The 26,541-nt window shown below is 40.6% G+C and overlaps 1 protein-coding gene across 14 annotated transcripts in view; it reads left to right on the plus strand.

Moving 5' to 3' along the window:
- The window catches only part of ASXL2 (ASXL transcriptional regulator 2), a 79,354-nt gene extending 61,908 nt beyond the window's left edge, over positions 1-17,446 (plus strand). For 13 of the 14 annotated variants that reach the window (XR_006741390.1, XR_006741391.1, XR_006741388.1 and 10 more), the window contains 6 exons: positions 167-330; positions 2,525-2,621; positions 5,083-5,188; positions 7,078-7,792; positions 10,413-14,081; positions 14,285-17,446. Coding sequence is in view for 1 of the 14 variants with exons in the window: in XM_045580621.1 (XP_045436577.1) it covers positions 167-330; positions 2,525-2,621; positions 5,083-5,188; positions 7,078-7,792; positions 10,413-12,878 (3,548 nt within the window). In the remaining 13 variants the exon portion in view is untranslated. Of the gene's footprint in view, positions 1-166; positions 331-2,524; positions 2,622-5,082; positions 5,189-7,077; positions 7,793-10,412 lie in introns of all 14 variants that reach the window. The other variant, XM_045580621.1, reaches the window with a different exon arrangement.
- The last annotated feature ends 9,095 nt before the right edge of the window (positions 17,447-26,541 follow it).

Genomic DNA, 26,541 nt, shown 5'->3' on the forward strand with positions numbered 1-26,541 from the left:
AGTGTTACCTTCTTCATAATATGACATTTAAAATACATACAGTTATGGATGTCTATTTATTTGTTTATTTATTTATTTATTTATTTGCATTGCAGAACATGCTGTAGTTTATATATAAACAGGAATTTGAAGGAGGCCCAAATGATTCTTTTTCTTATTTTTGTAGGGCAAATGAAAAGGACTAAATGTGCTGAAATTGATGTTGAGACACCAGATTCCATTCTGGTTAATACAAATCTTCGAGCACTGATCAACAAGCACACCTTTTCAGTCCTTCCTGGAGATTGCCAACAGCGACTGCTTTTACTGCTTCCAGAGGTAGATCGACAGGTGCGTAATTTCATGCAGAAGCAGTTTTATAACCATTCTAATGCTTCCTTCATCTCCTTTTGAACTCCTTAAATTTTTTAAAATAGCTTTTTATTTATACCCATAAAGAAGTGGTATGCCGAAAACGGTTTGGCTTAGTGGATAGAGCGTCGGCCTGCGGACTGAAGGGTCCCGGGTTCGATTCTGGTCAAGGGCATGTACCTTGGTTGCGGGCACATCCCCAGTCGGGGGTGTGCAGGAGGCAGCTGATCGGTGATTCTCCCTCATCGATGTTTCTAACTATCCCTCTCTCTTCCTCTCTGTAAAAAAATCAATTAAATATACATATTTTTTAAGAAAGTGATATCAAAGGTACTAAACAAAAAAATAAGAATATTTTTATGTAATTTGTAATCTTGACATTTTGATGAGAGGTTTTTTTTCCCCTTTATAAACTCAGTCTCCAGGATGTCCAAGTAGTTATTTGAATTTTCTTCAAAAAATTGTTTTTTACTTCAAACTAACATTTAGGTATTTAATTCATCTAGAATTATTTTTATAATGCCCCAAAATTGGGGTTCTACTTTATTTTCTACTGAATAACCAGTTGTTCTAAAACTAGATACTTGAATAACCATCTTTTTCTTACAGTTTGAAATACCACTTGTGTTATATGTTCTATATATTTACATGTGGTATGTACAATACTTTACAGGTGCAATTGAAAAGGCAATAAAAAAAAAAAGACAATTGCCCCCTTCTCAATTTTGTTATTTTTTTTCATGTGAATATTAAGGTCATTTTATTAATAAGAAAGTCTGCATGGGGATTCTTATAGGAATGTAGATATTAACTTTAGGGAGAATGGCAGTTTTATTAAGTTTTTCCATCCAGGTTTTTTTTCAGATACTGTGTTTTATGCCCTTAAATAAGATTTTGTGCTTTTAAACCAGGACAGGAAATAAAAAATCTGTAATATAAAGAAGTCTTAAAACCTTTGGCAAGACATCATGACATCACAAATCAAGTCAATAGACAGATTGGGTGAAATATTTTTGACATGACAGTTTTACTATGAATAGTAAAGGATTCTCCCAAGTTGATAATAAAAATAAGCAGCCTCATAGAAAAATGAACAAATGATAGGGAATTGGCATATTACAAGATGGCAAATAGAAATATTCAATGAAAGTACAAAAAGATGCACAACATGCTAGGCAGGATAAAGGAAATTTTTACCATTTCAAACCCATTGGGTTGGCAAAAATTAAATAGCATCTTCGTATTATTATTTACAGGTTAAAAGGTATACTCATATATTTCTAGTTGAAATGTGAATTGTTTAAGCCTTTTCAGAAAATAACATCTAATAACACATAAATATTTCTTTTTCTTTTTTTAATATATTTTATTGATTTTTTACAGAGAGGAAGGGAGAGGGATAGAAAGTTAGAAACATCGATGAGAGAGGAACATCGATCAGCTGCCTCCTGCACATCCCCCAACTGGAGATGTGCCCGCAACCAACGTACATGCCCTTGACCGGAATCAAACCTGGGACCCTTGAGTCCGCAGGCCGATGCTCTATCCATTGAGCCAAACCGGTTTCGGCAACATAAATATTTCTTTGCTCTCAGAACCTATCCCACAGAAATAAAAGCACTAGTATATTCATCTTTACCCTTGCAGCTTTGTTGATTATGGGAAAACATGGGAAACAAAGTATTTGTATAATATATGCATAGGAAATTGGTAAATGAGGTGAGGTATGTTATACAATGCAGGTACTACAAAGTTGCTAAAACTGTACCAGTGGACTTGTGGAGAGACTTTCACAATGTATTCCTGAACCAAGTGAGATTCAGAGCAGTGTATGTAACTTTGTCACAGTTTTATAAAACAAATAATAAACCTCTCAGAAGAAAAACTCTTATGAATTTTGCAGATGTTTTCTCTTTAGAATAATTAATCAATGGGGAATGGAATTGAAAGAGGAAGAAGGGAAAAGAGGTAAAAAGGAAAGAATTTTTTTAGAAAAAAGATTACTTTATAAAGTAGTGTTCATAATAAGCAGCATAATATGATATAGTCATGTTTCTATAAAATTGAATGTACATGCATTCTTTTCTATAAAAATAAAAATAAAAAAAGTCATATTCCACATGAAATGTTTGGCTTTCTTTGTAAGCTTTCCTTGGCTTACTCTTTGACCCAGGTTGGTCCAGATGGTCTGATGAGGCTAAATGGTTCAGCCCTTAACAATGAGTTCTTCACCTCAGCAGCTCAGGGCTGGAAGGAAAGACTCTCAGAAGGTAAGTGTTCCACCTTGTCTCCTTCATGTGTATGCACTTCGAGCTGCTCTGAGGACATATTGGTGCCTCAGAGGGTATTGGAGCACTTTGGGGAGGCAAAGGACAAGGTATTTCCATAAGGTAAAACTAGCTATCTTATTTCATTTATTTTATGAAATACATTGCTAGACTTTTATCAGGAACTTATGTATTCAGGTTTGGCTTCAGATGGAGTTCAACAATATGTTTCTTTTAAGGGTTTAAAGTCACTTGGGAAACTAAAGAGTACATATGTTTAAGCCTTATTCCCAAACATTCTGATTCAGTAATTCTAGGTGAATTCAAATTAAAATTCTAATAAGCTCCCTAAAAGTAAAGTATAGAATTAGTTATTTTATGATGCTATGAATTACGGTTTGGTAAGCAGTGGAGATAACCTCTTTATTACTGCCCAACCTCAATAAAACTAACAGTGATAAGAATCACTAAGGACTTCTTAAAAAACAGCATTATTGAAAAATGTTTACATACTGTAAAACTTACCGTTACAAGTGTATAGTTTAGTGGCAGTCAGAGGTTTTAATAAATAATAGATTATAACTTAGAATTGCTGCTTGTGGTCACTGGTTTACCATGTATGCCTTGCTTTTAATTCTGATCTAACAAAGTTACTGAGAGTAAATTATAAAGTATAAAAGAGCGATTGATTTATTGCATTCGGACAACACACAGTATCAGTCATATTAGTGATTCTTTTTTTTTTTAAATATTTTTTTTATTGATTTTAAACAGAGAGGAATTGAGAGAGATAGAGAGTTAGAAACGTCGATGAGAGAGAAACATTGACCAGCTGCCTCTTGCCCACCCCCGACTGGGGGTGTGCCCGCAACCAAGGTACATGCCCTTGACCAGAATCGAACCCGGGACCTTTCAGTCCACAGGCTGATGTTCTATCCACTGAAACAAACCGGTTTCGGCAATATTAGCAATTCTTAACCTTGGCTGTTCATTATAGTCATCTGTGGTGTTTTTCGAACTACTGATGGCTAGGACCCACTCTAATGAGTTTGTTTTTATTACTCGAGGATGGTGTTTGAGCTTCAGCATTTCTTTCTCTAAAACAACTTTTTTTAATACTTTATTTTTTTAATTATATTTTTTAATCCTCACCTGAGGATATGTTGTTGTTTTTTAAGTTGATTTTTAGAGACAAAGAGAGGAGAGAGAGAGAGAAACAGTGATGTGAGAGAGAAATACCGATCAGTTGCCTCCTGTACATTCCTTCATCGGGAATCAAACCTGCAATCTTTTGGTGTTGGGGAGAATGCTCCAATCAATTGAGCCACTCTGCTAGGGCTTTTAAAAAATATATATTTTTTTATTTATGAGAAGAAGGCAGAAAGAGAGAAACATTAATAATGAGAGAGAATCATTGATCAGCTGCCTCCTGTATGCCCCTCCCCCCCACTTGGATCAAACCTGAAACCTGGGCATGTATCTTGACCAGGAGTGGAAACAGTTACCACACCTTGTTCATAGATTGACACTCAACCACTGAGCCACACTATTTGGTCCTGCCAGGGCTTAAAATTGTTATTTAATTTATTGTATATATTTTTCATCTTTATGTCCTTTTTGGAGACGTGTCTTTTCAGACCATTTGCCCTTTTAAAAACATTAAATTATTCCTTCTAATTATAGTGACATTAAATTATTCCTTCTAATTAATTTCCTTTCAGTGTGCACAAATACGTGCACCATGCTACTAATAAGAGTATAAAAGGGAGAAACCTTTCTGAGCCATGAGTTTGAAGACGGCCTACCAAGCATATTGACTGTTTTCTGCTGATGGAGTGGGAAGGATTGAGGTAGTTGGTAGTTGATACAAATAAATGGCATATGCAGAGCTGGTCTTTGGCATCTTGCATGCCTCATTTCTAGGGCAATAAACTGGTACTATTAGAAAACTGATAAGTCCAAAGTAACTTCATATGTTTTTACTGGAATCTCAAATGCCTCTAATGGACACAGCATTTCAATATGCAGTTAGAGATAAAAATCCTAAAGCACATGTTGCCTTGAAAAAACAGAACTTTAAAATAAAATGCTCAGTGGCATTATTTACTGAAAACTCATGAGCGTTTTCTAGTGGAAAGCAATTACAGAATCAAGATTCGTGATAAAAGAAATCTGTAGGGAAAATACGTTTGGAGTAACAGGAAGGTACTACAAGGAAAGTCCAGAGAAGAGGCCCAGTTGGCCTCAGCTGCGTACTGAAAACTACATGGAGTGGTGTACACGTGTTTTTATTGCTCTTAATGGCACTTGGATACTTTACAGTGAGGAATTTGGGCACATTTTTGTTGCTTTCACAATACTGTATTCTGATTCCTTCATGAGTCTTCCATGATTTATAAATATTTAAAAGTGGCAAACAGCATGTCTATTGAATATGTATATATATATTTTTTTACATTTATAGGTGAGTTTACACCTGAGATGCAGGTGAGAATTCGACAAGAAATTGAGAAGGAGAAAAAAGTAGAGCCATGGAAAGAGCAATTCTTTGAAAGCTACTATGGTCAGAGGTAATATCAAGATAGGATCTGTCATGTGGTGCTTCATCTTATTACCTTCCCAGAAAATGTAGTCCTTAATTTCCTTCTATATTTTCACAGTTCTTTCCTGAGAAAATTTTTTTCTCTTTACGATTCTCAAGTACACAGAGTTGGATTAGTCATAATCTTTAACTCGTAAAACATTGCCATTGTGTTGGATGGTTTCTTTAAATAAAAAAAAGATTTTAATGATCTTGAATTAAAGTCTCTTTAAGTAGATTGGCTTTTCTCCCAGTATTTTTATAAAATATAAAAATACTGAAGTTTTATATAGTTCATGCAATACTTTTAATTTCACAATATGAATCACTAAAGAATTCTAGGGATCCTGTAATAAGGACTGTTATATCCAATGTTTAATTAAACAGCCTCTCCTTTATAGAAGGCACTCTGAAACAATATATAAATCCTGTTCTCAAGAAGCTGTAGTCTAAATCAGTTTTTTTCTAATAAAAATCCAGATGAAGTCTAAATGGGGGGAACATTGAAATAGGAGACAATGGAGCTGTATTGTTTGAAATAGGATTGAACACCCAGTCTTATTTGTTAATTTCCCTTTCTTTTGCATACCTAAATGGGAACCCTTAAGGAGATTCCATACCACAGCTTGAGAACTATTGGCTCTCTTCCTTATCTCCAAGTAATATTCATTGACATCTTCTTCATGGTCATTTAGGAAATGATTCCTGTTAGGATCAAGAGTCTCATATACTGAATTTTCTATATTCTTGGTATGAGTTTTGAGTTCTATAGAAATGATGCTATGTGTACATTAGATAATCATTACAGATACCAGGTATTCCATAAATATTGTTCATTCTCTCCTCATTAGGCAGATAGAGCATTACGGCAGTTCTTGGATCCTTCAGTATTTAGCTCTTTTTGCCAGCTTTTACAGAAGGGCTGTTTTTGATTACTGTCCAGTTTTGCCCTTAGCCATTTCATCTCAGAAGTGCAGTACAGGTTATTTGAAGTCACCAAGGAGGGTTGCCTTGTTTTTGCCTGTTAAACAATATTCTAGAATATATAGGCCAGAAACTGAACCTGTAGGCTGGGAATGGAATCCAGGTCTCCCAAATGGAAGGCAAGAATTCGACCACTGAACCTCCAGTGCTTCCTATTAAACAACATTCTAAAACATTAGGAGTCCCTAGCAAACCCTACAGAGTAGCCTAGTTCTTAGCCAGGCCAGACTTGGCCACTCCCAGAATAGCTTAGAGGCACTGGATATCAGAATTACAGAGCTATATCAAGTAAATTAAATAGGCTTTCCAAAAATTCAGAATTGTAATTCTCATCCTCTGGAGAACATTGACAGCCAACTCCTATTATCTCCTTAGGGCCTCAGGTTTTAGGAGCTAGTCTTTCTATAGATAACTGCAGAGCAGAGTTGATCCAGTCTAAACCCACAATCTCAGGGTGTGTAGGTCATGGCCTTCTTTCACTTCCCTTGAGGATAGTTCGTGATGCATGTCTCTAGATAGTGTGGCCCCTTTAAAACAGGAAGTAATAATAATAATGAACATTATTGAGCTTTCATTATGGGCTAGGTACTAATCTTAAGTATTTTACATGCATTACTTAGTTAATTGTCATAATAATGCTATCAAATGATTAACCTCAGTACACAGTTGAAGAAACTGAGGTACAAAAGTCTAGTCACTTAATATAACATGGCTAGTCAGTATTGGCTCCAGAACCTTCAGTAATAATAATAATGCTGCTGATGAAGATAATATAAGAAGGATACCTATTATGCATCAGGTTCTTCTAGACATTGCCATATACCATTATCTCATAATGCTTTCAATAACTTGGGCTATTTCTCAACTAGAATATTTCTTTCTTCCACCTTTCAGTTCCGGCCTGAGCCTTGAGGATTCAAAGAAATTGACAGCTTCACCCAGCGATCCTAATGTAAAGAAATCCTCGGCTGAGCTACCAAAATCCATGCTTCGTTCAGAGGTCCCTCCTGTCAGTATAATCCCTGTAATTCCCCAGGCAGAATCTAAAGAAGAAGTAGTGCATATGCCATCCCCAGTCAGAAAAGAAGAGCACGAAAGCCGAGATAAGGTGCAGCCAAACCCCGAATCCTCAGAGCCCCTTCTTTCCTCTCCCAGCGATACAAATGAGCGTAGCAGCATTCTCCCCATCAAGTGCCCAGAGGGTGAGGATGTCTTGGGGCAGAAGCCAGTTGCCTCTGCTGAACAGGAATCTGAGAAAGAGAATCATCTCACTACAGCTTCTAATTATAACAAAAATGAAAGCCAAGAAGCTTCAGTTAAGTCTCCAAGCAAACCCAAGAGTCCTGGAGTAGAGAAACCGATAATGAAGCCCATCACAGAAGCAGATCCGCAGGAGGCCACTATGAAAGAGCCTTCACCAGCTCTGGTTGAACACAGCCCAGAAAGCCTCAAGAGGAAATCTCTCACCCAGGAAGAGGCCCCTACAAGCGGGGAGAAGAGGCCGCGCGTCACTGAGAATCGCCAGCACCAGCAGCCATTTCAAGTCTCCCCACAGCCCTTTCTCAGTAGAGGGGACAGGTTCCAAGTGCGGAGAGTACCACCTCTCAAGGTAAGAGAACTTACCGAACGGAAAGAGAGAGGTGGCCTCAACACTACGTTTTTGGTCATGCCTATCAAATGTGAAGTAATTTGGTATTTTTTAATGGTAGAAGCAGTTGTATATATTCATATAAGACAACTGTGGTCTTATATAAACAAAATTGTCAATAAGCTATTTAGACTACATTCCTACAGATCTTTGTGTTTGACTAAGTAAGGTACCTGGATATGTGATGGCTACTTTTGTATCTTAAGACAGTTATGGAAATTATTGTCTCATGTGGCAAAATCCTATATAGTAAAAGCCTAATATGCTAAGTGTCTGGTCGACTGGTTGGCCATTCAGCCAATCAAAGTATGATATGCTGAGGCTACTCAACCGCTTGTTATGATGTGAACTGACCACCAGGGGGCAGACAGTCAAATGGTTGACCAGGCGCTATGATGTGCACTGACCACCAGAGGCCAGATGCTCTGACCAGTAGGTTAGCTTGCTGCTGGGGTCTGGCCAATCAGAACTGAGAAGGGTGGATCTGACATGCCCTGGAGCCCTCCCGTGGTCTCTCCCCTGCTGGCCAACCTCCTGTGTCTCTCCCCAGCGCCGATCATGCATCTGTGGGGTCCCTCGGCCTGGCCTGTGCCCTCTCCCAATCTGGGACCCCTAGCGGGACATTGGAGAGTCAGTTTCAGCCCAATCCTGCAGGCCAGGCAGAGGGACCCCACTGGTATACAAATTTGTGCACCAGACTTCTAGTAAGAAGTATAATGATAAACATGAGGCCATTGGTGTGATCCAAAAGCCATAATATTGAAGTGTACCCTGGCCTTTTCCTTACTATTATAACTTATGTGATGTGTGGTTCTAGAGCTATCTTTAGTCCATCCTTTTTTAAAAATATATATATTTTTTATTGATTTCAGAGAGGAAGGGAGAGTGGAAACATCAGTGATGAGAGAGTACATTATTGGCTGCCTCCTGCACATTTCCCCCCACCCCTACTTGGAATCAAGCCCACAACCCAGGCATGTGCCCTGATTGGGAATTGAACTGTAACCTCCTGGTTCGTATGTTGATGCTCAACCACTGAACCACACTGGTTGGGCTAGTCCATCCTTTTAAAGGAAATATGTGGCTACCATGAGTCACCATTGGTTACTTGAAGGACATTGGTAAGATGGCATAGTGTTGCTAAGCTCTACTGCTTAGGATATGTCTTAGTTTCTTTTTTAACCTTATATTTCTATCTGTCAAATCTTTCAAATTCTTATAGCAATGTCTCTCTGTATATAAAGACTGCATCTAATCAATAATCTACCTTTGAAAACCCAAATACATTTCTACTTTTAATTTAAAGGTTTATTAATTCTTGGGCTTGTGCTTAATATTAGTTTGCAGTCCTTTTATTTATTTAATTAATACATAATATTTATTAATAGTATTTATTAATACCATTGTGTCTACTATGAGGCACTGGGTATTAATAAGCCATATAGAAATACTGCTTCCCCTCTCCCCTCTTTTATTTAACTTAGGTGAATCAAAATTATTTTTTTTGTCAGGAAATATCCTGTGGAAGCATTCATTTACTAGTACTTGACCCATATCATGTACCACATGACTTCTTTTCTCATTTTGCCTCTTATTACTAAAAGTATGATATTCCTCATTACTTTTATTTTTACCATTTATGGTTTCATTACTTAGGAATCTCTCCTTATTTTTGACAATTTTCTACCACTAACATTCTACCATGCTTTGCCAGATATTCTCATTTATACGATAATTATTTTTATTATTCTTATAAAGATAGTAAAAACCTTTTTTAAAATATATATCTTTATTGATTTCAGAGAAGGAAAGAGAGGAAGAGAGAGATAGAAACATCAATGATGAGAGAGAATCATTGATTGGCTGCCTGCTGCACGCCCCCTACTGGGGATCGAGCCCACAACCCAGGCATGTGCCCTTGACCAGAATCAAACCTGAACCCTTCAGTCCACAGGCTGACGCTCTATCCACTGAGCAAAACTAGCTAGGGCTAGAAACCTTTCTTTAATGAATGTTAATCAAACTAATCTCTAGTCCTGAGAGCTGAGTTGTGTTTAGATTTTATTTTATACCAATGATACTTGGTGAGATCCATCCTTTCTATTTCCTACCTGTAAAGAGGCCGAATTACATCATAGTTTGCTAATCCTAAGAGACTCAATGCTGAAAACTTAAATCCATTGTCACCAAGCTAATACTATTTAACTTTTTTCCTTTTAGTTTCTTCTCCTTCTTCATCCCTCCAAAAAAGAATTTGTACCAGAAGTTGCTTTACTAACTCTAATTTTACCTTAGACTCTATTTCAAATCCTGCTTTCTTAGACAAACCTTAAAGTCATTTATAACAGAATATCTTTTAAACAAAATTAAGGTAGAAAAACAAAATTGAAATTTTATTACAAATGTTATAAATGTATATAAAAATTGTGTTGCTGTCTCCATGATTTGGTCTCTTATTGGAAACTTCCCATCTTTGTCACAGGTGGTGTAATGTTCATCCTATTCTAAAGTATGCTAATAACGTTTTGTTGTTCTTGTAAATGAAACTAAGCTCTGTTGTTTCCTCCCCTACTTCTTTCAGATCCCGGTCTCCAGAATCTCCCCCATGCTGTTTCCTACATCGCAGGTCTCTCCCAGGGCTCGTTTTCCAATCTCCATCACTAGTCCTAACAGAACAGGAGCCAGAACTCTTGCCGACATCAAAGCAAAAGCCCAGCTGGTCAAAGCACAGAGGGCAGCAGCTGCCGCCGCTGCCGCCGCTGCCGCCGCCGCCTCAGTTGGAGGGACCATTCCAGGACCTGGCCCAGGGGGTGGACAAGGTCCAGGAGAGGGTGGTGAAAGGAAAACCGCTAGAGGAGGGAATCCAGACTCAGACAGAGTCAGAGAAACTGGAAAGGGCCCCACACTGGAACTGGCAGGAACTGGAAGCAGGGGAGGTCCGAGAGAGCTTTTACCCTGTGGTTCAGAGACTCAGCCCCAATCTGAGACCAAGTCCCCAGGCCAGCCACAGCCTCTTAGTGTCTCTAGAGCACAACTACAGCAAACCCCCTCAGTGCCTCCAACATCTGCCATCAGTGGAGCATGCACAAGTGTCCCATCACTAGCTCACACTAACCCACCCCCACCAACTGTAGGGAAATTGAATATTGAGAAACTGAATGCCACCAGGGCAGCAGCCACAGCGGCCTCTCTCAGCCACCCACAAGGGCCCAGTCACTGCAGGCAGGAGAAGTTACCTTCTGCTCCAGCAGGCCCTGCTCTAATCTCAGGTGCTACACCTGTTCACTTTGCAGCTGATGGCACAGTTGAGCCCAAAGCAGGTTGTAGTAAGAGTACACCTAACACTTCAGCTTCAGCAGAGACTACTGCCAGAGCTTCAGTGGATATGACTTCCTCCCGTTTAACATCTTTATTGATAGCAGCCACTTTAGAAAAGCTTTCCATACCCCAGGTCAGTGGAACTGTAGCACCTCCCGGACCAGTTCCATCCTCAAGCACTTTGCCAGCAATTTCTAGCCTTAAAACTCCAGGAACTTCTTCAAATATGAATGGACCCATTTCACGGTCAAGCTCAAGTATCCCTGCTAATAATCCTCTGGTCACTCAGCTGCTCCAGGGCAAAGATGTTCCCATGGAGCAAATTCTGCCTAAACCACTCACCAAAGTTGAAATGAAAACTGTTCCACTGACTGCAAAAGAGGAAATAGGGATAGGAGCACCCACAGGCACCAACAAAACAGAAAATAGCACCAGAGAGGAAGTTCATGAGAGGCCTTCTCACCCAGCTATGCAGCAGCTGGGTAAAACCTTGCAAAGTAAGCATCTCTCCCAGGTTCCCAGACCCCTTCAGCTCTTTTCAGGTAAGGATCTGAGGGACCCCAGCATTGACATACACCAAGAAGGAATAAGTAAAATAGCCCAAGATCAGATCCTTCAGACTCTCATCCAGAGGGTTCATATTCAGAGGCACAATGTTCTCTCATTTGTGCAGCCCTCCCAGTTCAACTTCAGTCACTCAGGTTTCCAGTTAGAAGACATCTCCACGAGCCAGCGGTTCATGCTGGGCTTTGCTGGCAGAAGGACTTCGAAGCCTGCAATGGCAGGACACTACTTACTTAACATTTCCACCTACGGCCGGGGTTCGGAGAGCTTCAGGAGGACCCATTCCGTAAACCCGGAAGATCGTTTTTGTCTAAGTAGCCCCACTGAAGCCTTGAAAATGGGATATGCAGACTGTAAAAATGAAATGGGAGAGAATAGCAGCGACAAAGAAGATAGTGATGAGGAAAGTACTGCTGATGAAGAAGAATCGGCCATGGTGAAGGAGGAGCACCCAGCTTCCCAGAGTTCTGGCAAGTGTGAAGCAAGTTCAGGACCCCACAGTAGAGAAACCCTACCCACTGATTGTTTAGCTAAAAAGAATGTGAAGGTAGAGACACCAGTGCAAACTGCTTTAAACAAGGAGAATTATCTGTTCACTAGAGGCCAAACATTTGATGAAAAGACCCTAGCCAGAGATCTAATTCAGGCAGCACAGCAGCAGATGGCTCATGCAGCGAGAGGTAAGGCAATGCATAGCAGCCCCGAGGTTTTCAGTGCCACTGCTCTTCCTCCACCTGCAGACAGTCCCACTCATCAGCCTCTCCTCCTCCCACCACTGCAAACCCCAAAGCTGTACGGGAGCCCCACACAGATTGGGCCCAGCTACCGAGGCATGATCAACGTCTCCACCTCGTCTGACATGGACCATAACTCTGCTGTTCCGGGGATGCCTGACTGTGGCCAGGTATCTAGCAACGTAGGTGATGTCATGTCCTTTTCAGTGACTGTCACCACCATCCCTGCTAGCCAAGCTATGAATCCCAGCAGCCACGGCCAGACCATTCCTGTTCAGGCATTTCCCGAAGAGAACAGCATAGAGGACACGCCTTCGAAGTGTTACTGCCGATTGAAAGCCATGATCATGTGCAAAGGGTGCGGAGCCTTCTGCCATGATGACTGCATTGGCCCCTCCAAACTGTGTGTGTCCTGCCTGGTGGTTCGGTGACGGGTAAAAAGCACACTGTGAGGGAGGCCGAGGGAAGGGTTGTCGGGCTGTGTGTTTGCATCCTTTTGGAATCACAGAAATAAACAAGTAGACTTCAGTTGTCAAGAGACAAATGTTACTTAATCAGGTATACAGAGTACAGATCTTACATTTTAGAGGAAGAGCACCTTGTATAGTAAGTCTAAGTCAGCAAGACTTTGTGAATTTGTGACAAGTTTGCACTTACGAAATCATGTAAATATGTCACATTTTGTTTAAACATTGTTTTTCCAAGTGTTTAGGTAATGATGTATTACTTTTAATTCACATCTATGGTCTACTTCATGTGACTCTTAAGTTTAATGCCATGCATGGTGGAAGGAAGCTTGTTTGCCTTCTGTCCTTTCCTGAGAGGCTGGGAAGAGGAAGGCGTGAACGAGAAATGACCTTTCATGCAGATTATGTCTTAACCATCTGCCATGGTTTATTCAGCCTTTCCAGAATATGGATTCAGGGTTTACTAAGTCCCTTTACTTTAGATGGAGTCTTAAGTTCAGGTTTTTGATAAGGTATTCATTTCACAGCGAGTGCTTCAGACTCTGAAAGCTCTTGACTTGGTTCTTGGCTTCCATAAGCCAGTACTATTGCCAAGCACACTGTATGTGATTTGTGGACCCTGCTGCTGCCTAATCCCCTGCCCTGAGATAGTGAAGGTGGCCCCTCTCTGGCCCCTGCTGGTACTACAGCCTGGGCGGGGCAACAGTTCCAGCAATAACCCAAGGGCGGAATCATGGGAGCTTACAACAGGTTTGAAATGCTAGTATAAAATGAACAGGAAGGTGTTAGTGCTGGGGTCGTTTGAATTATGTGTTTTGTTGGGCAAGGTGAGTAAAGGTGTAGAAACAACAAAGATATTTGGGTAAGATTTTTAACATTAGAAACAAGGAAGCCTCTTTTTTTCCAACACATTACCTAATGTTCTATAGTCAGCTCTTGCTGCAGGTAGTAAGCTCATAAGTGCCACATTTGCCCATTCTGATAAACCTGTTTTGACTTCCCAGGCATCTGAGGAGTATGGAGTAATATATTTGAAGACATGTATGCACTGACATATACAATAAAAGTCAGACACTTTTCCTGTTTTAGGAAATATGTCCCATTTTGGATTTCTGCTGTCTACGCATTAGAAATTTTTAATGTGAAGGGGCTTCAGTAAATGACTAGGTCCGTGGTCGGCAAACTGCGGCTCATAAGTCACATGTGGCTCTTTGGCCCCTTGAGTGTGGCTCTTCCACGGCCTGGGCGAGTCTGTTTTGAAGAAGTGGCGTTAGAAGTTTAAAAAATTTGGCTCTCAAAAGAAATTTCAGTTGTTGTACTGTTGATATTTGGCTCTTATTGACTAATGAGTTTGCCGACCACTGGGATAGGGGAACATCTAGAAAGGAGAGAAATTACCTCTAAAACTTCGTTGTTTGTTTTTATTCTTTTTTGTGTCCTTATGTTTTTAAGCCTGTATTTAGCAACTAAAGAATTTTCCAGTACATATATTTAGGTCATGGTTAAAGAACATTAAAATAAGCCTACCATTTACCAGAATTTGATATTTTAAAATTGGGTATTGTCAACGTGCATCATTTGCATATTGATTTCAAGTTTTCTAATTCCAAGTGTGTAAAGTAAAAGTACTATAACTAGTACAGTTGTAGTTGTACTTAATATTCAGGATGTGATATTTATAACATGCAGAACAGTGTAAACTTGTTAATTAAGTCACATTCCAGATTAGGAGAAAGTAGCAGTAATAATCTTGGCTTTGCTTTCATTCTGCTACCCTGTCTTCTCCTTCCTCCATGTTATTATACACTCTTAATATTTTCGTACTCCCTAAGAGACTCATTATTTCACTAATTTTCATTTTTTGCTTCTGTTTTTTGTGTGGTCCAAGGCAAATAGAGGACTAATATCTATGTTCTTGTTGCAGCCGAGACAATATGTCATTCTAACAGAGCTAAGAGAAATGAAAGCTGCAAGGACCCAGGGATAAGGGTTAAGTTCTCCAGCTGAGAACCAGTAGCAAACAGAGACCGTGGTTCTGTTCCCAAATTTGCATTGCCCTGGGGAATTCAGGGGGAACCTGAGAGACCTAATGCTGGTTAGAACTGCCCAAGCCCAGCTTCTGCACCCCCCACGTGAGTGGCAGACTGGAGGTTGGACTGTGTGCTGGAAGTTTCTGAGAGTTTAGAACTGGCCAGTTAGTTACCAATTGGGGTTAATTAATGTGGCTTTTCTTCTTCACAACTTTCCTGAAATAGAAAATGTCTGCTCCGTGGTTCCTTTAAGCTGAGGGTGGATAGACTAACCAGGAAAGGATCAGGGATATTCAAGTTCATTTAGAGAGCAAACCATTCCGTGCCTCTTCATCTTGACCCACACTCTTGCAGATGGTCCTAGGATTTACTGTTCACAAGATTTTCTTCAGAAGTAATATAATACCCAGCTAATAAAATACCTGCCTTTATTACTGCCCCTAAAGCATAAATTGTCAACTGGGTACACTGCCTCAATATTGACCAAAAGAGAGAATGGTTTCTTAGATTGGTAGTAAACTGAATACAACCCATATATCAGTTTGTTTGAAAACAGTGGTTTCAAGTTGAAAGCCATGAACTGAATAGAGAAGAAAATTATCTTGAAAATAAGGCAGAAGGAACAAGAAAAATCAAAATTATTAAAGTATGGCACTCCAGTGCCTTTAAAGCAATTTTTATTTTAGGTTTTCATAATTTACCTTTAAATCAACCTAGTAAGTGCTAAGCTTATTTTTCTGAAACTAAGTTGCACTGTTTCGAGTGACTTGTCGGGCATTTTGCCTGATGCTTATGCCTCCAGGGTGTGCTCCCCATACCACACTGCAGGTCACCTTGGGGAGCAGGCACTAACAGCATGTCATCTCAGTCTCACTCAGGAGTATGGAGTCATCTGGTAAAGAGGCTCCCAGAGTCTTAAAGAATTTTGACTAAAATTCTCCATCCTGTTAAACAGAGAATAAAGCCAAATAACCTGGAGTTGTTTGCTCTGCTTTTATTCCTTAACTCCTGTGCTCAAGATACTAAAGCTGTCTGTGGTAGCCCCTGTAACATTTTAAAGAATCAGACCTGACGTGTATTTTTACTTGGGGTAGGAGAAGCATACTTGCATGGGCTGGGAAGGCACACAGATGTAGTTGTTTTAGGAAGCTATCTGATTTAAATAGCCAAAGGAAGACCTCATTGCCTTCCAGGTGAAGGAGTAAATCATGCATATTAATGACCTGATAGTCATCATCCTAATTGCTTATTATTGCCATTCTCTGCCTTAGAGTCCTTTAAAAAAAACTCGGGTGAAATGATTTGTTGTGATTAGGGGGTCTTCTCTGGTCATTACACTATTTATTTCTAGAACTCGCTGTCAGTGAGCGGTGCCAGGATTGTTCTCTGTCACCTAGAAGTTTGATTTCACGCCAAGGAGGGAAAGTCTCCCATTGCATTACAGCAGTGTGCGAAGTAAAAACTTGGCCAATGGTGGTTTTCAGCTCAATTTATAGACGAGTCCAAAGAGACTGAGAAACATGATGATAGACAGAGACCTTTCCTACCATGTTTCAATACCTACATACCTATTGAAAGAAAACAATAGGTAAAAACGTTTCTAAAGTTGAAGAGCCGCATAGATTATTGGTTACTTTATTTTTATTAATGCTTTACATTTGATACAACTATTAAAGATCAATTTTAAAAATAGCTTTCCAGTAATATATTTTAAGTAATATATATTTTAATATCTATGTAAAAAATAACAGTGGAAGACTGAATTTCTCATATATGGTATGTGTAATGTAGGACCTCACTGTTAAGGCACAAACAATTTCAAAGGAAGTTACTCTAAAGACATTCAGATTATTTCCAAAAAATGCAATAAGGGGGTTGGAGTTAATTTTTTATTTTAAAGAAAAATTGACTTATTTACCACAAGCTATTTTTTTCCCTCCTGGCTATAAGGTTTGTATAGACTGGTTTGGTAAAAGCTAAACTTTTGTGTCTTTTTGCCTTTTTAAAGGAATTGTTAACATTGGAATTGAGGGTATGTACAGAAAAGTTGGTGTCAACACCATTTAAAAAGTCATATTTTTTCACAAATATAGAAAAATCATTTTACATAAGAACTTTAAGTATTTGCAATAAATATATGTATATAGATTGTGTGTATTCGTATATTCTTATTTTTCATTTTATTAAGTAAAAGATAATTCAAGTGAAAATAAAGACTGGAGTCTTCAGTGAATCTCGAGTCCTGACATGTATCTGAGTGATGTGGGCAAGGGCCCTCAGTTGCCTTATATTACTATTGGGAGAGTACCACAGGTTGTGTAGAGGGGAGTGAAATGAGTAATTTTGGTGATAAATCCAGGTAACATTTATTTCAGAACTATAGTAAAAACATTGAATTCTCTCAATCTGTCCGTCTATTTTCACCCTTAAACTGTTCTGTCTCCTAACCATCTAATGTCACTAGGAAAATAAAAACAGTAAAACCCTACATGCATTCTTTTTTAAAAACAAATATGCTCATTGTTTGCTTCTAAAACAATGGTAAGAAAATCTCTCTGGGGGAAAATAGGTTTTCCTTTCTCCACACTAGTTAATAATTCATTAACATTCACTGCCAACACCTTCCTGGCCTATGGGTGTGTGGAGAAATAATCTCATGAAGATAATAGAACACTTACTGTTTCCCATTTTTTCTCTGAGAAAGGAGTTTCATAGCCAGTTTTCTATCCCAGGTTGATCTGGAGAGGTAGGAGAGCTAAGTGAACGTGGAATTTGATCTCCCTAGTGTCAGGAAGGGCATTTGTGAAAATGACTGAGCCAGATGTTAGAAGACGTTCATTGAACATTGTCCCATACTTCAAGATAACCTGGGATCCTGATTAAGAGAAGTAATTTTGTGGTTAAAATACTTAGTTTTAGGATACGCTTGAGGAAACCAAGTGATAACTATTGATAGATAGTCTGGAGATAAAGGTATGTGGTAGGTAGCCCGTTCTTTTAAAATGAATAATAGATTTATGAGGTCAGAATTTCAAGAATATATCTTAATGATTCATGAAAATGACTATTGTGTACGGTAGTTCACCCCAAATTTGCTCAGCTGTGGTTATTTTCACTGATAATAGCATATTTTGGAAATTAACAAGGATACATAGAATGCTTTAAAAAGAGAGCCTTACTATTTTTCAAAAATTGGAATTTCATGTTAGGATTGCCTGAAGATAGTTTCCTAGTAACTGTCCAAAACAACAGAACTCTAAATCTTTACTGGAATTACCGTATTTTTCGGACCATAAGACGCACTTTTTTCCCCCCAGAAGTGGGGGGGGGAAAGTCCCTGCGTCTTATGGTCCAAATATAGCCTACACATATACTTTTAAAAAAAAGTTTTTTTACTTGCCCGGCTCTGTGTGGTCTCTGTGTGCTTGCCCGGCTCTAAAATGGTTCTAAATGCTGCTGTTTACTTTACAGGGTTGATTACATGTGTTTATGACTGTGATGTTGGGTTTTAATGCACATAAAATATTTTAGGACACTATTTGTTTCAGAATCTTTTTTTCTTCATTTCCCTTCTCTAAAAACTGGTGCGTCTTATGGTCCGGAGCGTCTTATGGTCCGAAAAATACGGTATACTATTGTATTTCGAAATAAAATTACTTAAGTCTCAGGGAACATCTGCGTCTCCATAATCCCACATATGATAGATAGGAAGGAAGGTGAAATATTTAAATGTGTGTGAACCAGTCCATGGTGACGGTTTACAAAGACCTCCCCCACCTCATTTCTAGTACATATTATTTAAAAGGGCCTCCTACCTCACTGGAAGTAAAACTTTCATTCAGGTAATGACATAGGAGCCTAAAGGTACATTTGGTCTGCAATTGAGGGAAAGGGCACTATACCAGGGCACAGCTTCAACTTGAATCCTCAAGTTTATTGACATCACAGTCTTAGAAACCTGTGTTCATTGCTTTGGACACTACTTGACTACAAGTGGTCTTCCGAAATCAAATTTTGCATACTGTTTCCAGCCGTTTGTGTACAAATGTTTGCTAGTTCAGATATTTATTGAACCCCGACATGTACTAAGCACTGTGGAAGTCTTGGTAAACAAAAGCAGCCATGTAAATTGTGAAAGGTCTTGCTAACGCAGCAACCACACAGCATATGTCTAATGCAGGGCTCAAGGAGTAATATATGCTACGTATTTCCCAAGACAGGTTGGAAATTTAATTGCAAGTGAATTATGAAATAGAAGCATTTGAGACACTGAGCAAAACAGTGGCAAACCATGAAGAAAAGAGGCATCGACCGAGATGAGACAACAATGTGGAAGTCAGGAGCCATGTTAATTTACCTTTTTTTTTTTTTTTTTTTGAGAACTTTCATTGGAAGATTTAATTGATAGGAATTTTAAGAATTCTCCTTAGTAGCCAAAATCGGTTTGGCTCAGTGGATAGAGCATCGGTCTGTGGACTGAAGGGTCCCTGGTTCGATTCCGGTCAAGGGCATGTACCTTGGTTGCGGGCACATCCCCAGTGGGGGGTGTGCAAGAGGCAGCTGGTCAATGTTTCTCATCGACGTTTCTAACTCTATTCCTCTCAATTCCTCTCTGTGAAAAATCAATAAAATATATATATTTTTAAAAGTCTCTTAGTAATAGCTAAATTGATGAAATAATCAGGCCAAAAGCAATTCCTTTCAATTAATTCCTGTCGGTATGTCAGTAAAGATGCTTTAGCTTATGTTTAATGAACCCTTCTGAATAACAAGTGGGCAAATAACCCGAAAGAAGCTAAAGGGAATAAAAAATCATACCTTGGTCTTCATCTGGTACCTGGTGAGAAGGCAGCGTGTCTCCGAAGGGATATTGCACCCCTTTTTTCTTCTTCAATAGATAATAGTTCTTTTTACTCCAATGTTGTAGACTTGGCTTTCCCCCCTTCGATCTGTAAGTTATGAAACTTGAATTAAAAGAGGCTTCAGCCTAGCCTCAGCCCTTTTAACTGGCCCAAATCCTAATTCTTTGAGACTCTGGTAGAAGGTTTCAGAAGAATGTCATTGTATCTGATCGGTGCTTATTGGGTTTTCCTTACCATTTGTCTTTAACCTGTGTTACTGTATGGGCAACTTGAATTCTGTATGCCAAAAATACCCATATTTACCTTTAGTCAAAGAAGTATTAGGTGTATTCCGCTGTAAGGTACGTAGTCTCATTTCTGTCCAGGAAGTAGGAGGGTGGATATCCTATATTTTCCTAGTACTTGGTGACCTTAACCTGAAGATTGGGCTTCTTTCATAGAGACTAAAAACTAAGGAATCTCTATACTTCCATGTAGCTTTCAGTTTCAACCTAAAAAGGGAATCTCCTAGAAAGATTTCCTTTTAACAGGAGGGCAGACAACCTGGAAGAGAGCCAGAGATGATCAGCTGTGGAGGGAGGCTGTGAGTACATGGTGGGCTCTCCTGTAGAGGAACTTTAAACTCGAGTTTTTTGGTTCTTCAAACTCAAAAGGAGATATTTAAAAACATCTGATTTTTATCTTGACTGCAAGCCTTGAGAATGCCTAGGGAAGAACTGTAAACCCAAGATTAGATGTAAGCTAGATTTAAGTAAACTTTAAATTATTATTTTTAAAGTTTTGGGTTCTGAAAATTAATTGCCATCAGTGGAACATGGAATTTGATTGGAGGCATTTTGTGGATTTTTAAAAAAAATTTTCTTTGTTGATTATGGTATCACATAATTTTCCTCATCCCCCCTGTGGATTTTCAATTGAATTGTGGTAGCAGCTTTAACCTCTGAACACGATTTAGGGTTGTGCACCTGTGTCTGTTAAATGACCCAGACATTGGCTCATAAAATATTATTAAACCAACTTCTGTCAACACTTAATTTTATTAATTTTAATCATGGGCCCTCTATTTAAATACTTAAAATTCAGGTTAGCCAAATAAGAAAACAATGCATTAAATGTTATCAAAATATATGAAAATACTTTAGAATTGTTATTTCACACCCAATCTGTGCTCTTCCTATGGAAATTATGGTACATAAAATTTTATGTTTCTTGAATCAATTTTTATCTTTTTTCAAAAACCGGTGTCTAATGTTTTCAGATACCTAGAACTTAGGAATGATGAAGTTGGTCTTTGACCCTGAGTCATAAATTTTTTTTATTTTAGGCTGTGGACAATTTGAGGATCTTAGTAGTGACCTTCGCTGAACCTTCATGCAATCACTGTACCTGCTTTAAATTAATGGAATTCTTCCTGAGCCTCAAATTTGGTTTCCCTTTTGTTGCATAAGGAGATCGACTCTGAGCTGGGTAGAACCTGGTCATTTGATCTCTGATAATAAACTATTGTTGGAAGGGCAACTTTATTCTTAGAGATTTCACAACATAGAGTCCATGAAAGATCTAGAGTACATGACAAATGACTCTAGAACTTACCATCTTTTTTCTTAGCCATCAGTGCTATGATCTATTCTTCAAAAACCCATCTTAATCCCATTACTCACTGTATCACACCGGAAGACCTTCACCAGCACCAAGAGAAATCAGAATGGAAGAAATGACCTTATGTTGGTCTTGTTCACTTTAAAATCCTTGTGCACAGAGGCCTTAGCACTTTGACACATAAAACTGCCAATTAGCTCCTCAATGTCCTCTTTATTCCTCTCATTTTTAGACTTCCTTTCATTGGTTGTATAAAGCTACCTTCTTCAGAATTGAATGTATAATATTTCTGCACATGGATGAACTGTATTTTATCTTAATGACTCATTTATGTTGAATAAATGCAAAATTATTCAACACATGAAGGTTGAATAAAGGCAAACAGTTTCACTCTAGGTCGTGCCTTTTCTTTTCCAAAGAAACCAGACATCGTGTTAAATGACTTACCTGCTTGTTGCGCCTTTCCCTGTTCCTGATGGTACAATTGTCCCTGTGTCCTGGCTAAATTTGGGTGCCACAGAGAGTGCTGGTCTCTTCAGGCAACACTTAAGGATTAAAAGAACTCAACACGAGCCAGAAAAAGAGTGTGGGTATCTAAAAATATAAAAAGCAAGTCTACACTGCAAAGCTACAGAAATCAAAACAGTGTGGAAATAGCATAAATACAGATACACAGCCCAATGGAATAGAAGAGAGTCCAGAAATAAACCCTGACACATGGTCAGATTTAACTTTTTAAAAAATGATACTGTAACACTTAAATTTTTTCTTAATTCACTCAACTTCTGAGTGTTAATTGGCCAGAAACATCCAATTTATATATTTTTAAATTTTTATTGATTTTGGAGCAAGAGAAATATTCACTTATTTATGCATCCTTTGGTTTTTGAATGAGCTTTGAGTGGGGATCAAACCCACAACCTTCATGTGTCGGATGATGCTTTAACCAACTGAGCCAGGGCTCAATTTATATGTTTATACTGATGTTGCTAAACTCATTAATTTTAGTGCCTGTGAAACAGAGATCATCATGCTTGTTTAGCATAAAAAGCTGAGGCTCAGAGGGGATAAAGGATCCTCGGTCACCTAGCTAGTTAGTGGTGGAGTTGGGGGTGGGACCCCATTTCCTAAATCCTGGAAACAAGCCACTGCTTCTGAGGAAGGGGGAGCATGCTCTGGCACGGCTGTGGATGGCCTGCTTGATTCTGTTCCCCTTCTGGCACTTACCATCCTTTAGGGAGAAACCCCAGCCTTCTTCGGGGGAAAGAAATCTCTGCAATTAGACTAAGTATAGTCTGGGAGAGGCTGCATCTCACTTGGACTAATTATCCTATCACCGACCAGAGGAACAAAGAATTTCCAGGCCCTATCCTTTGTCATTTGTCATTTGTCATTTCCATTCCTCTCACTGGCCTGGGCTTCCAGGCAATCCGCCTGGCCTGTGGGCCTGGAGAAAAATGCTCAGAGAGCAGTCGTGCAGGCTGACCAGCTGACCGAAGAATGTCTGGGCTGCCAGAAGCCCCAGTGAAGAGGATGCTGCTTCAACCTCCAGCACAATGGCCCTCTTCAGAGCTGGCGGGAGACTGGCCTGGTGAGGGATCCCTCAGTCTTGGAAATGCCTAATGAGACAGAGAACAAGGAAAGGACCTCAGTGGATTCGCAGCCTACAGCTGCGGAATGTGTCGATAACCCATCCTGGCAAAGCCCTCCTTGTCCTCCCACCTAACAAACACTGAGCACACGCCCTGTGCCAGGCAATATCACACTATAAGGCAACTAGCAGAAGCTTTCACTGAATGTCTAAGGAGTTCAAAACCAACGTTAGAGGGGAGTGGGGACTGGACGGAGGAGGACTGAGGCAGGTGTGGGGTGGGGGGTGGGGGAATGGGGATATCTGTAATATTGTCAGCAATAAAAAACCACCAAAGATGGAGAAATCCAAGAGAAGGAAGGGTACTTCGGGAGAAAATGGAGGGAGGGGAATAAGAGAGAGGGAGAAGGAAACAAGAGGGAGAGAGAGAGATGGATGGGATCAGGGCGAGGGATAAAACCTGCAATCCAGGTACGTGCCCTTGACCAGGCATCGAACCCATGACCCTTCAGGTGCTCTACCACTGAGCCACACCGGCCAGGTTTTATTATTGAAGGCTATTATGTCAGGGGCACGTTTAAACAATGAAATATCATCTCAGGAAGCGCTCATGAAAATCTTGTTTACATTAGGGAAGTGCTACAGAACACTGGCGTCTGCCAGGAACAGGTCTTTCTAAAGCAAGAAGCACGATGCTTACATGAACACAAAATCCTGTTAACGAAGAGTATCACAAGTGATTCTGGTTAAATTTGTTACTTCCTATTGAGGATGACTTTTGTGAGCGAGGCATCCCACCTGCGGGTGGGCTCAGACAGAGAATCTGCCACAGCACATGGGACACCTGCATGGCACCACGTAAAATGCTGTGTCAGCAAAGAGTGGTTTGCACGTTTCAGATCAGATGCTGGCACCTTTTAGAACCAAATGCTCCGTTTCTAAGAAAAGGCGTGCAGCTTGCTCAGCCAATGGGGCGTGAAATGTGGAGTTCAAAGGATTCACATCGCAGCCTGAATCATCCTCTAAGCCCTCAGAGTGGGAACATGACTCATACATCCTGTGGCTGGTACCATTGGACAGTCAAGCTCTATCCGCAACAGCACCTACTCAGTGAAAATGCACTATGGCAAGGTGAGGGGAATGGAAGATAGTCTTGAATTTCACACACACACACACACACACACACACACACACACACACCCTAGCTTTGCCCCGTATGGGGTGTGCTGTTTGCACACAGGATTCTGTTTCCGGGCCCAGCGAGGAGACAGGAGCTGCCCAGGAGCCGGAGGAGAGAGAAGAAGGCCGTGTGCAGTGCTTTGGGAAGCGGTATAGGAGACAAAGAGGTAAGCTGAGGCTGGAAACCTGGACTCCTGAAGTGGGGAAAGTGAAAACTGGCCATTTCATTCTTTCTGTGCTTACTAGTCTGTCCATCCCCTCACCTCTTCCTCCCCTCACTTCCTCTCTCCCTTCCTTCCTCCATTTCCTTCTCGCTTCATTTTATTTTGCCTCACTCTCCCTCATCCTGGGGATTCTCCAGAACGTTATTGCTCCTCCTGATAGAGGAGAAAACTATCAGGTCAAAGCCAGTCGCTGTGGAAGTCTGGGCTGCCCCAAAGACCAATAGGCCTAACTCTGCCCAGACAGCGTTTAAAACCTTTTAAACAGGAAGAAAGACCACCAGGTGAACGGAAAGCTCGGGTTCGGCGGCCTTGACCTATCTTGGTAGCGTTTCCAAAGGGTAAAAAAGACAAGGTCCTTTGCAGGAGCTTCTGTTTGGAAACTTCTTTCTATAAGAGAACCAGCCAAATGTGACACTCTCCACATGCAGGTACAGCACTCAGTTCTCTGACTGCCGAAGCCCAGGTCCATTCTCTGCCCCCACAGCCTCCCCAGCGCCCCCTGGGACACAGGCGAGTGGCACGGAGCCTATAGCTCAGAGGGGCCCGCTTTTCCAAGACTCACAAGGGTGGAGTGTGTTTCTCTCCCTTTGCTGATTGTGAACCACACCGGTCCCCTCGGGGCTATGGTTTCTGGCCTTCGCGTGTGAGCATGCTGGGCCAGGTGAGCCTGTGTCGTGGCGCTGTCCTGTGCATTGTAGGCTGTTCAGCAGCAGCCCCGTCCTTCGCCCGTAGATCCCAGCAGCACGCTCCCAGCCCTCCGGTTATGAAAACAAAAACATGTCTCCAGGCATTGCCAAGTGTCTCCTGGGCAGCAAAACTGACCCCTTTTGAGAACCATTTCTTTAGAAAAGAGGATAAAATATTCTGATTCAAAAGTGTACCTATAAGATCTTAAATGTTTTAAAGTGTTTAGGGAAACATAATATTTCAGAAAAGAATTTAATGATAGCTTAACCTTCACAGCTTCCAAGGCACTGCTCCAAGCTGCTATTCCTACTAACCTGTCAGCGTCATAAGGGCAGAAACAACAGGCATCCAATTTACTGTCATAGTCCTCGGACCCAGCACTAGTGTAGTGCTTGGGACATAGTAGGTACTTAATGAACATTTGTGGAGTGATGCCTCATTTAATGAGCAAATACTACATGACAAGCACTATAACTAATATCTATACTAATAAAAGGGTAATATGCTAATTAGACCAGATAGACCGGACGTCTTCCGGACATCCTTCCAGACAAAGCCACAGTGGCGGGACCAAGGCAGAGATGGTTAGGAGCAGTCAGGCAGGCATGAAGAGTGGTTAGGGGCTGTCAGGCCAGCAGGGGAGAGCAGTTGGGGGCGATCAGGCTGGCAGGCAGAGGCAGTTAGGGGTGACCAGGCAGACAGGCAGGCAGAATGTTTAGGGGTGATCAGGCAGGCAGGTGAGCAGTTAGGAGCCAGCAGTCCCTGATTGCAAGAGAGATTAGGACGAACCCCTGTGGGATTGGGCCTTAACTGGCAGTTGGATATTCCCCGAGGAGTCCCAGAATGGAGAGGGTGCAGGGCAGGCTGAGGGATGCCCCCCATGTATTGATGTATTGGGCCTCTTTTAGTCATATATTAACCCAATTTCTCACAACATAGGCTTTGAAGTAAAAAAAAAAAAAAAAAGCAAATTCAGGTATTCCTTCATTTTTATTTGCCTCCTACTTCCCATTGTTCCCTGGGGAATGGAAGATAGTCTTGAATTTCACACCACACACACACACACACACACACACACACACACACACACACACCCTAGCTTTGCCCCATAGGATTTGCAGGATTCTGTTCCTCCAGCTGCTGCTCTCAAATGAGATGAAGTTCTAACTGAGCGGAGGGGGAGGGCCACAGCGGGAGGGAAAGCGGGATGCAGAGTGCGTGTCTGTGTCCTCGGAATTCTCCGGCCAAACCTCCCTGGATCCAAGAGACACCACGAGGTTCGGGGAGCTAGGAGATTCCCGGGATGCCTGCTGCCGTCCCAGGAGCCTTGGCCAGCCACCACGCCGGGCCCCGTGCTTGTTCCCATCAGCATGTGAACCAGGTTAAACAATGCCCAGGTGGCAGCAAAAGCAGCTGAGACTGGGGAGGATCTGACTCCCGGAGCCAGAACCCTGG

The sequence above is a fragment of the Pipistrellus kuhlii genome, unplaced genomic scaffold (genome assembly GCF_014108245.1).
Source record: "Pipistrellus kuhlii isolate mPipKuh1 unplaced genomic scaffold, mPipKuh1.p scaffold_m20_p_13, whole genome shotgun sequence".
NCBI lineage: Eukaryota > Metazoa > Chordata > Mammalia > Chiroptera > Vespertilionidae > Pipistrellus > Pipistrellus kuhlii.